This window comes from Aythya fuligula, chromosome 2 (assembly GCF_009819795.1).
Source record: "Aythya fuligula isolate bAytFul2 chromosome 2, bAytFul2.pri, whole genome shotgun sequence".
Classification (NCBI taxonomy): domain Eukaryota; kingdom Metazoa; phylum Chordata; class Aves; order Anseriformes; family Anatidae; genus Aythya; species Aythya fuligula.
In genome coordinates, this window is record NC_045560.1 from 149,034,120 (window position 1) to 149,047,930 (window position 13,811).

The following is a 13,811-nucleotide window of genomic DNA, read 5'->3' on the forward strand; positions in this document are numbered from 1 at the left end:
TTCCAGATTTTTGCGGGATGAGGACTTTCATGAGTGCATTTGCTGGAAGTGATCCAGAGCAAAGCAAAGAGAGAACCGATAAGATAACCTCTCTGCAAAATCCAACTGCTCAGAACAGCCACTTGGGAGGGCAGAAACCTCATCACAGTTCATGTACCTGTAAATGCATTTCATGTAAACTTATTTCTGCCTCAGGTGTGAAGCTCTGAAATAAAGGGAACATAATTCTTAAAAGTTCCTCTTCAGTATCTGAGGTCACGTCCGTTCTGGGAGCAGCCACAGTGGTGTAAAGCAGGCTCCCACTTACTGGATCCCCCACTCCACAGGCACAGGCTGTGAGAGGAGACAGGAGTTACGTTGCTTCACATACTTGCAGAAACTTGTGTGAGAAAAAGGCCCAGAATTTCAAGATTCTGAAAACAAGGTACAAATAAATAAGTCAAGCTTCAGAGTTTAGTGGCCTCCGATGCTAGGTGGCACATGAGCAGGGATTTTGGGATATTGATTTAGTCACCTGTCTCACATTTTTGGTTCTTTGTGTTATTTTTCAGATGTAGCATCAGACACCTGAAAATTCAGGCATTTGCAGTGACACAGAGCACAGCTGGGTGCCTTATACATCTTGTTCAGAATCACCTAAGTCCATGCCAGAGCTAGAAATTAAATGCTATGGTGGAATCCCACCTGCGGCCCTGAGCCTTAGAAGCTGTCTTTGTTACATGACTTTTATCTCACTCTGTGAGAAGGCTGTCAAGGACAGCTTCAACCCCAGAAGAACTAAATCTCCACTGGTGCTTTCAGCAGAGGTCTGCCTTGTTACAGCTAAATTTCCTCATGATGGTTTCACTCAATGTATTCTTGCTTGAGCTGACTTGGTGCTTTTGCATGAGATTCACCCAACCTTTTCTGGCCAGGACCTCAGGGAGAAGTACAGTTCATTTGTTGCATTATGTTTTTGTAGTCGTGGATGAGCACATGGTAGACAGCGTTGACAAATTAAGAGCCATTACTCCACAGATATAATGTCTTACTAAGATAAATGACCCTCATCACACTCAGTAAGAAAACTGTTTGCCTGGTGTGACTAACTCACTAGTAGGTAGCACGTTTATCCCATCCCACCCCGGAGTTTTCATGATATAAAACATCACACAAACAGAACAGTTTCACAGATCTCCAAAAACTCCCCATGAGTTCTGATGTTCTCTCGTTTCTCCCTCTCACAGACACTACATCTGTTCCTTTAGCAGTTGCTGGCAGACAAGACAGACCTGGGTGCCAACTAATACTATATGATCTTCTACTGAATTCATTTTCCACTTTCAAAATTAAATTATGGGCCAGATCCTCATCAGATTTAATACAGATATTGCCTATTAAGCAGCTGATGGTCTGGCCTTGTACGGAGATTATTTATTGTCTTTCTTTGGGCAACAACACAACTGAGGAGTTAGATTTTGATCTGACACATGAAGCCAGTGAAAACATTGATTGTTTTGTGCCTGGTGTATTCATCATGAGAGAAATCGCTACAGTTTTCCAAACAAGATAGGGAAAAAACACAACATTTAAAAAAAAAAAAAAAAGGAAAAGAAAAGAAAGATAGAGTGAAAAAGATACTATAAATCTTTTATTTCTTTTAGTTACTATGCAATACCCTTCATTTTGAAGGAAATGGTACAATCAATGATCTGTACTTCTTTCTCGGGAAAAGAAGAGATATTTGCACTAACAATTCAACATTTACTGACAAAAGACAGCTTACAGATAATGCTTGTGGAGAAAAAATCATATTTTGTGATTACACTGACTATTGTGGATGATTCCAAGAATTATTACAATATTAGAAATTTTAGGTGTGTATTTAAAGAAAGTTTTTAATTCAATAATAATGCAAAAGAACCATCTAAACCACTGATGTTTGAAGCTACCCTGATTTCTTCTTATCCACAGTTACAAAAGAAAAAGAAAAGTATGATCTGGAAAGTCTAAGCCCATTATACACTACAGCTGGCCTTATCACTGCACATTAATTTATAAGAGTAGCCAAGCTAACATATAAGTAACAGTGGGTTTCTTACAAGTAGAAGCTGCTGTTGAAAATGATGCATTTTCTACCTTTACTTAGTTACTCATCTCTGATTTGTTGTATAAAATTAAAATTTGCTTTCAAAAAATATTTGTTCCTACATGGCTGTTAGAATTATGGTTGGCGTGGTTAATTGACAGAAAAGCAGAGGTGGCAAATTACTCAACGACAAGCTTCACCAACCCTTTGGTGAGACCCAAAGGAAGAAAGAAGGAAAAAGAAAACCACTGTTATGTTCAAAATCTGAAAGAGGTAATATGTGATTAATGTATTTTAGTACTTGTAGTGGAATATCGAATTTAAAAGAACAAAATGTAACAAGCATGCTTGGGGTTTCATTAATACAAAATAATTGAAAGTTTACTTCCATAGCGTAGGGTCCCTCAGTCCGAAGAATATACTTTTCCTAGTAAGAAAATATAGTTTTGAAGTAGCTTTTGGTTTTAATTCCCCTGCCTACCCTACAACTGTCTACTGTGTTGGCCAGCTGAGCTCTGGTGGTGTTGTAATCAATACTTTGCATTCACATAGTATCAGAGAAACCTGAAATAGTCTTCAGTTTATATCTGCGTTCACTGCCATGGAAGGTGAATGTCTAAATTGTGTTTTTAAAATTACTCAATCAAGGGATAATTGTAGGTTTTACTATAAAGCCTTTTCCAAGACATTATTCGCATCAAACATACCAATACTCTGGGGAAATAAGACTGCTCATCTACATTTCCTAAGCTGAAGCTACGTTTACACATCTGGGGCTTAGTCTTGCCAGCCTTAACATGTGCATAATGATATTCACAGCAGTCATCCTATCTGTAGCAGTACATATACCCAAATGGGTAAATTCATACAGATGCTTAAGTGTTTGCACAATCAAATAGCTTTTAAAACAAATTATATTAACTTCAAGCATTAAAAACACAAGGGAAAGTTCAAGCATGACAAGACAAAGACACCAGAAAGCAGTCACCAGCTTAGTGTATAACTACTATGTAAAATGCATCTTTCACCCCTCACTGCATCGCTGCTTCTCCTAGATTTCCAGGGGGAGACTGAGGCCAAAGTTTGGGCTGGATTCCACAAGCTTTGTTTGGACAAGAGGCCCTTTGAAAAGCAACCTTTGGAGCACTACTCATTCTCCCCTGGTGATTTGGCAATGCTAGTCCTCTGTGCTTCCAGCAGAGACTTCAGATCAAAATTCCAGCCCCTTACTCAGAAAGAAATGTAAATATATACTAAACTTCAAGCATATGAATAGTTTTTCTGATTTTCAAGTGGCTCAACTTCAGCCTTCAGTATAGGCTTATGGCTTTGCTGAACCAGAAGTTCTACAGAAGGATCACACCTGAATTTCTCTACCTTAAAGAATGAGCTGCAGAGAAGAGCACTTTTATCTATTATCTTTCCCTCTTTTTTTTTTTGATCTATGGAAAAGTCTTGAAGTATACACATACACAAAAAAGCCTGTTCTCCCAAGAGATTTTTTTTCGTTAAAATCAAGCTCTAGAAATTGCAGTCTAGTCTGCAGACAGTAACTGAATAAAGCCAAATAAAAACAAGAAGATAAGCATTGTGATGTGCTCCTACAGCAATCCCACTTCTCGCATCCAGCTCATTATGGGTCCATGGCTTTAAAAACCAGACTGCTTAGAAATGTTTGCAGTGCTGTTTAGTGGCACCTATTAAATAACACTGCCTAATCAACAGGTGGGAAAAAGAGACCCACCTGTTAAAGATTCAATGCCTGCATCTTTATCTGTTGGAATTAGAAATCCCTGTAAGGAGGTAGCCCACTTTCAGAGGATCTGAGAAAACAAAAAAATCCTGCTCCCTCCCCACCTCCCCAAGTTGTTTGCTTTGCCTTAAAAAAAGAAAAGAAAGAAAGAACACTTTACAAATAATGGAATTGCAGAAGGCAGAATAAATTCCTAACCATAACTTGAAGTTTAAATATTCCAAACAGCAACATTTTAAGTGCTGAACACCTGAACTGCATGTGCTGGAGGAGTGGGTAAGGTTTTATAACACAGCTGACTGCAAGCCAGACTGCTGTGTTGTGAGGAAAGCTCCCTTGCAGCTCTCCATCCTAACAAGGCTGTGCAAGCTCTGGGATTCTTTGCTAAGGCCCTTATGGGAATTTATCCCCAGAGGCATGACCGGTACAGGGAAGCACCAAGATCAGCACAAGACATGATTTCAGTTGGTTAAAGAAGCTTTGCTCTCCATTCTCAAGCAGATTTGGTCCTTTTCTTTTTTATTATTATTAAACAAAGGAAAAAAAGGAAAGGAAACACCAGAAAAAAAACAAAGCCAGACTGTGCAGGATATCTCAGAAGGAGAGAAATGGCTATGTGTCATAGTTCTGATGTTTCAGACACAAGGGAAAAATATTTTCACAACTAGTTTACTGTTTAGTACCCTGTAGATACATAATATTTGACATTTATAGCAGTTTCTATACTTTATGACCTAGAATATACTTTAGATCACTAATGAAAAATAAACCCATTCAGAGGACTGGAAAATAATGTGCATAACAACTACTTTCAAATGCAAGGTTGTGATGGATTTTTTTTTTAAACTTTCAAAAATATCTGTAAGAAAATATTATTTTACATACATATATTACACAGTGAAATAAACTTCATTATGTACAAGGTTCCAGTATCAAAGAAACAACAGCCAGACATTTACTTATGGTCTAGATAACCTCAGTTGTCTCATATCAGTCAGTACAGACTCTTTCATTCTTTCAGACTAATACAGTGATCCTTTCAGCAGTTCAGTAGTTGTATTAAACCAATGTGCAGACATCCACATATTAACCCTATTGCAGGTAGATGGGGGCAGTTATTATGCTTTTAAAGCAAGGTTGCACACCTGCTTGACAGCCACACTAACATGGGTATAACTCAACTACGTGTTGAAGAAAAAACCTCACTAGTACAGACACCTGAGCTATAGCATTCTAAGGGAGCTTGCTGTTAAATTATCCTTTGGATTTGGCCATTTCACAGCCCAAAATGAGAACAGAGTCATTAAGGAGAGAGAATATTGTGTATTTGCATAACCCTAAGAGTTGCTTTTTCCACCCGAAGCAAGGATTAAATAGCCTCTCATTGCTTTTCTTTCTAGCTTGTGTCTTAGGTAGGAAGCACAGCACAGATCTGTTTGGGTTACATTGTCAAAGTGGCTTCATAGAGTCCCAAATAATCAAAAGCCGGTATCTACGTATTCTTAAATCAACAAACTTTGCTCCCAGGGGGTGGAAAGGACATGGAGTACTTTGCTATTTGTGGTATAACTATAAACAACCACAGGGAAGACAGTAGTAACTATGCTTCAAGTTTACATCACACTTAATTGCTGTTATTTAAATGAACTCAAGCTTATCTTCAAGTTCACCTCTTCGCTTTTGTGTTTTTAAGGGGAAGGAATTTTGTGTTATAAGCTGCCTCCAAATCAGTGTTTGCTTACACACTTCAGATCCCAGGACAAAGACCTGACAGTGCTGCCCATGCAGGAGGCCAGCTCAACAGCTGAAAACAAAGTTCAGGGAACATTCAAGGCAGGCAGCTCCACATTCCCCCCATCTCCTCCTCTTAACAAGGGACCTGCACAATGACTCTGGAGGTATGTCCCCTCTTTTAATGCTATAGCTCAGCTGCATACCATAAAAATTAGCAAAAAAGGGAAAACAAAGTCCCTAATGAAGGGGAAATTGCTTTGTGGTAAGAAAGGGAAAGGAACACCCTAACCCCCCTGCCTGCAGTGCCTTCCATCTTTGCTTCCTCCCATCACAGCTGGGTTTGGTGCAGAACCTGTGACATGCTCACAGCCAGGGGCACCTGGTCAAGAGGCCTCTCTCTTGGGACATGCCAGTGCATGCAAACAACCTGCTTCTACTGCCAGTGTGTACCACAGATGTCATCAGAAGCTCTGCCATTTGCTCTCAGGGAAGCCAGGCAGCCAGTAACAAGCTCTGGCGTAGCTCAGTACCTGCCTCCAGGAGCCCCAGCACACACCAGTGCACAGCCTCCATAACAGGGGCTGCAAACTTCCTCCTTTCCAGAAGCGGTCAGCAATAAATAAACCTCCTCTGTCCTCGACAGAAATCACATACTGATAGCAAGTGAGGAGCTTCCCTCAGACCACCTGCAAGTTCTTATTAATTAAGAAGGCACCAGGAACATCAAAGCCATTTTATTAGTCAGTGATTTCTTCCTTACACCTTCTGGTGGGGTGGGCTGGCTAGCAATTCATGAAGCCTTGTACTGAGCAAGCAAGTAGCTTGCTGCAAGACCAACAGGAGCCACAACTTAAGAGAAACAGGGGCAGAGAAAGGAAAACAACATCCTCACGCTTCTCAGCTGCCAACTGAACATGCACTCAGCTACATGGCCACATCCTGGAAGTTGCTGGCTCCTTAATAATAAGAAATACTTGCAACTTCTGCTGATAAGTAGATGTCAAAGGCATTTAGCATCCTGCAGGGTTAGGCTTTCTGACAGATGGGTGAGGGAAAGGCTAACACAGAGGAAGGGAAAGAGGTGGGAGTACAGGAGGGTAGAATTGCCCTGAGTTTTATCCTCTACAAGTAAGTCAGTGGTTTTACCATCGAGCACTGAAGGAGTTAAGCACTAAAGCACAGACACTTAATCAGCTTTCCCCCTTCCTTTCACATGTGATTGGAATGAAGCTGCACTGAAGCGGCCCAAAGGGCTTATAACAGCTCAATTTCGCAGCCTTCAGTTTTAATCCCCATCACCCAGCCTAAAGCAGCATGGTGGTGCTGAGGCTGCTACTCCACAGCAGTCCGAGCACCTGGATGGTGGTGATGGTCTTCATCCTCCTCTTCATCTTCTTCCTCCGCGGCCTGCAGGTGGCTGGAGAGCTCCTGGATCACAGCAGCCCTACCAATCTGGTCGTTCCTCCTCTTCTCCATAATCAGATCCTCCAGGCTCTGAAACTCCAGTGTGTGGCTGCGCTTGTCGCCCAGGCGGATCTGCAAGCGGTAGGGCTGCTTGCCTATGCGCAGCTCCCCGCCGATTTTAAACTCCCTCTTGCCGTAGCGGCACCAGGCAGCGAAACACTCAGAGTTTCTCCAGCTCAGGTCCCGGTCCTTGCAGCCCACCTGCTCCAGGGCGTTGCGCACCACTGTGGCCGGGCTGAGGGGCTTGTAGCGGTACAGCTGGTTGGCGATGCGGCCCCGTCTGCCCTGGCTGGCATCAGTGAGGAAGCTGTTCACCACCTCCAGCCTGTGCAGGTGCACGACTTGGAAATCCCCAACATAGACCACCCAGTGCGGGTACTGGGCCTGGCACACAAACTCCACCAGGTCACCCGGCTTGCATCTGTTCAGTAGGTTCTCTGGGGTGTAAGTGCTCAGGTGTCCCTGGCCTCCTTCATCACCCTCCTCTGGCAGGATGTCCTCCTCGGAAAAGCTTTTCTGGTAGATACACTCATCCCGGTAATAGACCGAGCACTCCACCTCGTGCAGCTGGGGATCGTAGGGCTGCAGGGCTGGGTGCTCCCCCCCAAGGTCGTGCCCCGACTCCTGCTGCTGCTCCAGCTCGTCATCATCATTTGAGAAGATGTACGAGACCCCGATCCTGGGTCCTTCATCCCTGTCCACACCCGCTGGGTCAGCCGTGGGAACTTCTTTGTAGTTCAAGTGGGTCAGCTTCTCCACCTGGTTCCCCATGCCCGCTGCAACGACAGACACACAGCGGGGCTGTGAAAGGGGCTGAGCATCCAGAGGGGCTGCGGGGGGGTTAGGGCACAACCCCCCGACCCCACCACTTCTCACTATTGCAACACAGCCCCTGCAAGACCCTTCGGGGAGGGAGATGAAGGCTGTGGCCACGGTTTCCCCTCACCTGCCCGGGCAGGAGAGGCGGCAGCACCGCCACCTGTTAGCCGGCAGCGAGGAAGAGGAAAGCGCCGGGAGCGCAACGGGCACAAGGAGGGAGGAAAACACAAGTCCGGGATGGGGACGGAGGAGTTCACCCCCCCAGGTTTCAGCCCTCCCCCCTTCCTTCAGCCTCCCTCCCCGCCGGGATCCTCCAAACTTACCCTCCGGGGAAGGCTGCGCGGCGCCGGCAGCGGCTCTAGGGCGAGCTGGGGGTGGGCGCGGAGCTCGGCAGGATCATGGCCCCCCTCCAGGACCCTCCCGGACCCCACCCCCCCCCCCAACAGCAGCAGCGCCCCAGCGCCGCGCTGCCGGCACCCGGGGCTGTGCAACAAGCGCCGGAGAGGCACGGCCAAAGGCAGGGAGGCTGGCTCGGGCTGCGGACTCAGCCCCCAGCATTTAAAGAGGCAGCTCTTTTTTTTTTTTTAATTTCCCTCTCCCCGCCCCCCCATCCCCCCGCCTTTTTTCCTGCTCCCAGCACCTTTTTTTTTTTTTTTCCTTTTTTTTTTTTTTTTTATTTTCCTCAATCCAACATGCCGAGCGCTTTGCTCCCCGCCGAGGCTGATGCGCGAGCGGAGGCTGCTGCTGTTGGGCTGCGGGTGCGTGTGCAACACGCTCGCCCCCAAACTCACACGCGCACCCGGCCCCTTTAAGGGAGCGGTGCCACGAAGCAACCCAACCCTCCAGTTTGCAAGGGGGGGAGCCAAACTGGGAGCCGGACTGGGAGCCGGAGTTTGCTCGGGACGGCGCTGGGAGGAGGTGGAAAACCCCAAAAAGCAGCGCCGTGGGAATGGGCACGCTGCGCCCCCGGGGGATGCGCCGGGAGGTGCCTCCTTGGGGCAGGAACAGGGAAGTTGGAAAGGGAACAAAAATCAAAGAGCCCGGCTCTCCCGGGCTGACTTAGCGCCTTAGATTCATTCCTCCATGAGCGGAGCGTGTAATTAGTTTTATTAATTTCTTTTCTTCCCGACTCCAAGAGATCGCTCGCTTTTTCAATATAGGAGATTATGTTTCTTTCCCCCTGGAAAGGCATTATCGGAACCGGTGGGAATATTTTTTCTTCCTGCGTTTTGGAGAACACAAAACAATACTCTGCTTTTTCATTAATACCTAGTTAGTCTACTAGGTGGGTATTCTTACTCTTTTAACATGCATTGGTAAATTCGTGCTATTAAAACAGACTACAGAGATAATTTATGGAAGCAGAAGTAATGTCTTTAATTTTGTCTCATTTATTCCCTTTGTCTGTTGTCTTGTAATTTATAAACCCAACTGCACACCGCTGTTTTGAGGGTTCACTAAACAGCAGCAAACCAAGGAACAAATACGGTGCTGCTGGGTGCTGCCCACAGACCCAAAGATTGCCATTTCCATCAGATTATGATATCAGATTCTGCAAATATAGAAGTTCCCTTGGGGTTGGAGGGATGCTTGTGGTGCTCAGCCTGGGATGGTGAGGCAGGGATGCAGCCTCAGCGCTGCTTCAGGTGACAGGCAGCTGGATGGGGACCTTTTTTGTTTGGAATTCACCTGGTGGCTCTGTCTGCAGGAGCATTTCAGAGAACTAAAAAGCACGTCAAGGGTGTGCCTTTGAAGTGAATCTCCCAAACGCCCCACGCACACGCACTTTGTTTTTCATGTCAGAGTGGTTTCAAACAAAACATACACGTTCCTTCTGCCTTCAGCTAAACTAGATGTGCTCCTGCACAGGATTGGACTGAGGTTGGTTGGGTAAACCTCCAAAATGTGTTAAATGTAGATGTCATTTTTCAGCACTGCCTCTTTCACTCTACAGTTCCTCTCCTCCTGCGCTGCACTGTTTGCTGATGTAGATATAGCTGCTCTTGGACAAAAGAGGGCCCTGCTACGTAAGAGCTTTGCAAAACTGCTTCAGTACTTAAGGATGTGTAAAGATGAGAGTCTCCTAAAAGGGAAATGTGGATTGGGCATAGATGTGACTTTTTCATGTTCTCCTATTGGTATTGAAACCTGTGTCTCAGCACCATACCTTGCTATCTTTGGAGCAGTTTTATTTTGCAACTAAAGCAGTTTGACAGCCCTGCATCGAAGGCATTTCCTTTACAGTCTGCTGCGATGTGGGGAAAGTTGTGCCTGTGCAGGAGCACAAATTCAGCACTGCCCAGAGGAGCCACTCATGTGTGCGTGCACATCCGCACATATTTGCAGCTCTCGATCTTTTTCTTCCCGTCTGCTTCAACTCACCCCGGTGCTTAATTTTCTGCACCTTGTCAGCTGCTTTGATCTCTTTGATCTCTTTGAGTTTCCTTTCAATGACTGCTCCTCAGAATCCACATTCTCTGATCAATCTCCTGCTTTCTAGGATCAGAAACCTCGGGCGAGTATTTTTGTGTCATAGAGCCCATACATAATTGCATACTACTGTACCCTGCAGATAAGGCCTTGGATGGGAAATCCGCAAAGGACTTTTAGTGCCTATATATCACCTGGGCTGGAGCCTAAAATTATGATGCTTAAAACTTCTGTGTGCTTAACTCCTAAGCCTTGAAGCAGCTAACCTACATGGGCACGAGGGGTGGGGGCTGGTGGCAGTGATGTGCTACCTTGATGAATATGCTTTTAAAGGGGATTTTTTTTTTTTTTTTTTTTATTGACCTCTTGCATGGCCTTTGAAAAAAGGACTTTGGTGCTTATCTCCTAAAGATAATCCAGTCTGTGGGTGTTGAGTAGAGGGAGGAACCGTTGGGCAGTGCTGAGCTGGAAGCCCAAACTGCAGGCAGGACAGGGTTGAAGACAAACCTCTGACCTTGCTATCAGAAGTTACTCAATTAGGTGACTCTTTGCTCAGCAAGCTGGTATTTGTAAACCAATTTTGGGATATTCAGCTCTGTGCATGCCACAGAGGGAAATAAGAACTGTGGACACCATTTACAGCTGTGCTCAAACACCTACAGAAGTGAATGGGGATGTCCATGCTTAAATAAATGTAACTTTCTGGGGTCACTCCTAGGTCCCCATTACTTGCTCATCCAGATTGCATAACTATTTGTTCCTTGCAGATTCTCTTTTGGGGTGAATCAGGTCCCTCCCAGACAAAACCCAGGTGTGGTTTTGGGGCTGGTTCATTCCAGGGAACTGCCCCATCTGAGTCCCTGCAGAGTGCAAGGAAGCAGGGGTGAATCTGCATGAGGCCTGGCTCCCTCTGCTCCGCACAGCCCTCCAACACTTTCCCAGCTGAGTTTGCACATCCATATGCTCTCAAGCTATTGCTGAGTGCAGCAACACATATCTCCCATTTCACGTCGTAAAAATACCACTCTAGTGGGTTGCAACATGGCTTGTAGGATATTTTAGATGCTTCAGATTTTGATTCCCTATAACACACACTCTAAATAGTAGTCTCCCTTTTAGGGCCGAAAAAAATGCCACAGTGCAGGGCTATCTGGAAATTCAAAGCTGCATTGCTATACAGTCCAGCGATGTATACAGCCCACAGCGGTGGCTTTACCTCTTGGCTTGGAGACTGTGGATCACCTATGGAGCAGGTGCATTTAGCAGTCTCTATGACTGTGTAGCTGATATGATCCAGGGACCGCTCTATTGCTATCTCTGATCTCTTTAAGCTTCAGTTCTGTAGTTTTAAGAATTAGGTGTCTAAGTTGTGTTGTTGCTTGAGTGCTATCTTACGTATAACCTTACACACACCTTACATCCAGAGCTTTAAAAGGTGATGTTGATTTGAAATCACAATTCAGCCTTACTTGGATGTGAAATGCTGTGTTGTCATCATTATAAACATTAAAAGATATTCACTATGAGAAGAAAGAAGTCTTATTGTTGTATGTTTATGTTTTGTTCTTGTTGACCAGCACTCCTGAGTAAGACAAGGCTTAATACCTCATTCTGTAAGCATGCTGTGTTTTGCAGGTATTCACCCGGTTGACAGCTATGACACCCTTGAGTTATTTAATTGTTTCCGTTTCTTTTTCTTTTTTTTTTTCAGTAGAGTTTTACAAGAACCGAGATAAATTATGCTCCATTTATCATGTACGCGCTGTACTGCCACATAGCCCTAGCAAACTAGAGTGCTTACACACTACAGTGGAATTAGGGGCACTGAGGAAATGAATAGCATCATAGTGAAGTCCATGGAGGTTCTTGCCATGAGTTTTTTAGAACTCCATCATGCCCCTAACTGAGGGAGGTGTGTGACCTGAATGCTACTTGGTAGATGGTGTTCCTCCATGAAAACTGGAGCCCAGTCCACCAAGGAGGTTTATCTTCAGAACTGTAACGTCTGGTTTGTCACCTCTTTGCCTTCCACTGGAAGTCTCTTCCCTGAATAAGGCACCAAGTTCTTGTAAAGCTGGGAAATGCCACTTAAAATGAGATTCATCAAAGCCAGCACGCCTGAGCTACCTGTCAGGGAATAGAAGAGAGAGTTAGCATCCTGACGGCTGTTGCAAAGCGGTGCTCCCTTCCACTCACATTACACAGCCTAATACTCTCCCAAGGTTAAGTGCTTTAATGAGGTTGGCTGTTCCTCACAACAGTGCCACATCAGTTAATAAAATGTGTTAATATTTCAGATTGCTTCCTTGGGGTATGAAAGACCAAGGCTGAAGCCTCTCATCTCACTGAAGGAACTTGAACCGGTATCTCCCAGGAGAGTACTGAAAGCCACCAGACTGTACACTATTTCTGAGCAAGTTGTGCTCTCTCTGTCCCACCGAAGCTGTTCGGCTTTGTATGGGTTCATTAAATATCCATTCAGTCAGTCGGAAAAAAAGAAAAGAATGACAACAGCTCTTAGATCAGATGCAGGAAGCGGATGAGATTGCTTTGAGGTCCCCTCTAATAAATATTCAGATGTCTCAACAATCATGGAATGTCTTCATCAGGAGTCATTCAGACAGACCCACCAGATCGATTGGAAAGTTTTGCTTTTAGGGCACACTCAATGGAGAGTTTTGTTCGTGTCTTGAACGGGAAGAGATTGAGCCTCTGGGTCTCACATATTCTGCATGACTGGTGTAAGCCAGATTGTATCAGATATCAGCTCCCCTTTGTTCTGTTGTGTTGGAGCCACACTGGTACATCCATTGGATTGGACATCATAACTGACCTGGACAGGGGCACATGTTTGTGATTTGTTTTGGGGCTTATGTGTGAAACAAGCACTGACCTGTTCCTACTGTCACTACTCACTGACTCTGCATTTGTCCCCAGGAGAAAAATTTGGAATTTAGATAACTGTAAAGTTACCTTAAAATGTTGTCAAATATCATGAGAATCCTGGTATTTCTAAAATCTGAGATTTATGTTACTATTTAACATAACATAAGGCATAATGAGTATCTGGTGTCAGGAAGGTGACTACCTGAATTGAGACTTTAATGTTTTGTCTCCAGTTACCTATAAACTTCTGGTGACATCAACAAGAACTTGGCATCTACATGCTTCTAAACATACAATCTCTGCTGCTCAGAATAGCATAGCATGGGCCACCGTGTATTCAAGACCTGAAAGTAAGGGGAGCTACAGATCAGAAAGAAATCCACATCTTGTAAAATGAGAGTGGAAACTTTAATTGCCATGTTTATCACATCAGCAAACTCTGATTTTTCTAAAACTCTCTATGGAAGCTTATGGCTCTGTTAACTCCTTTCAACATTGTAATTTGTGACTGAATGTGATCGGTGGCAAAATGAATTGCTGAGTTTGCCAAAGCCACAGCAAATCCAAACTGTATCTCGAAATAAGTTCTTCCACTGAGATTTTAATTGGTGCATTCCAGCAAATGAAAACGAAGTAATTCATATGTCAGTGGAGGCC

At 44.6% G+C, this 13,811-nt stretch overlaps 1 protein-coding gene across 1 annotated transcript; it reads right to left on the minus strand.

Annotated features, from left to right (window-relative positions):
• Nucleotides 1-3,933: 3,933 nt before the first annotated feature.
• Nucleotides 3,934-8,219, minus strand: LRATD2 (LRAT domain containing 2). Its single transcript, XM_032183434.1, has 2 exons — nucleotides 8,162-8,219; nucleotides 3,934-7,795 (listed from the first exon to the last, which is right to left on the minus strand). Exon 2 carries the CDS (start codon nucleotides 7,788-7,790, stop codon nucleotides 6,888-6,890), a length of 903 nt encoding a protein of 300 aa, XP_032039325.1. The 5' UTR covers nucleotides 7,791-7,795; nucleotides 8,162-8,219; the 3' UTR covers nucleotides 3,934-6,887.
• Between the last annotated feature and the right edge of the window lie 5,592 nt (nucleotides 8,220-13,811).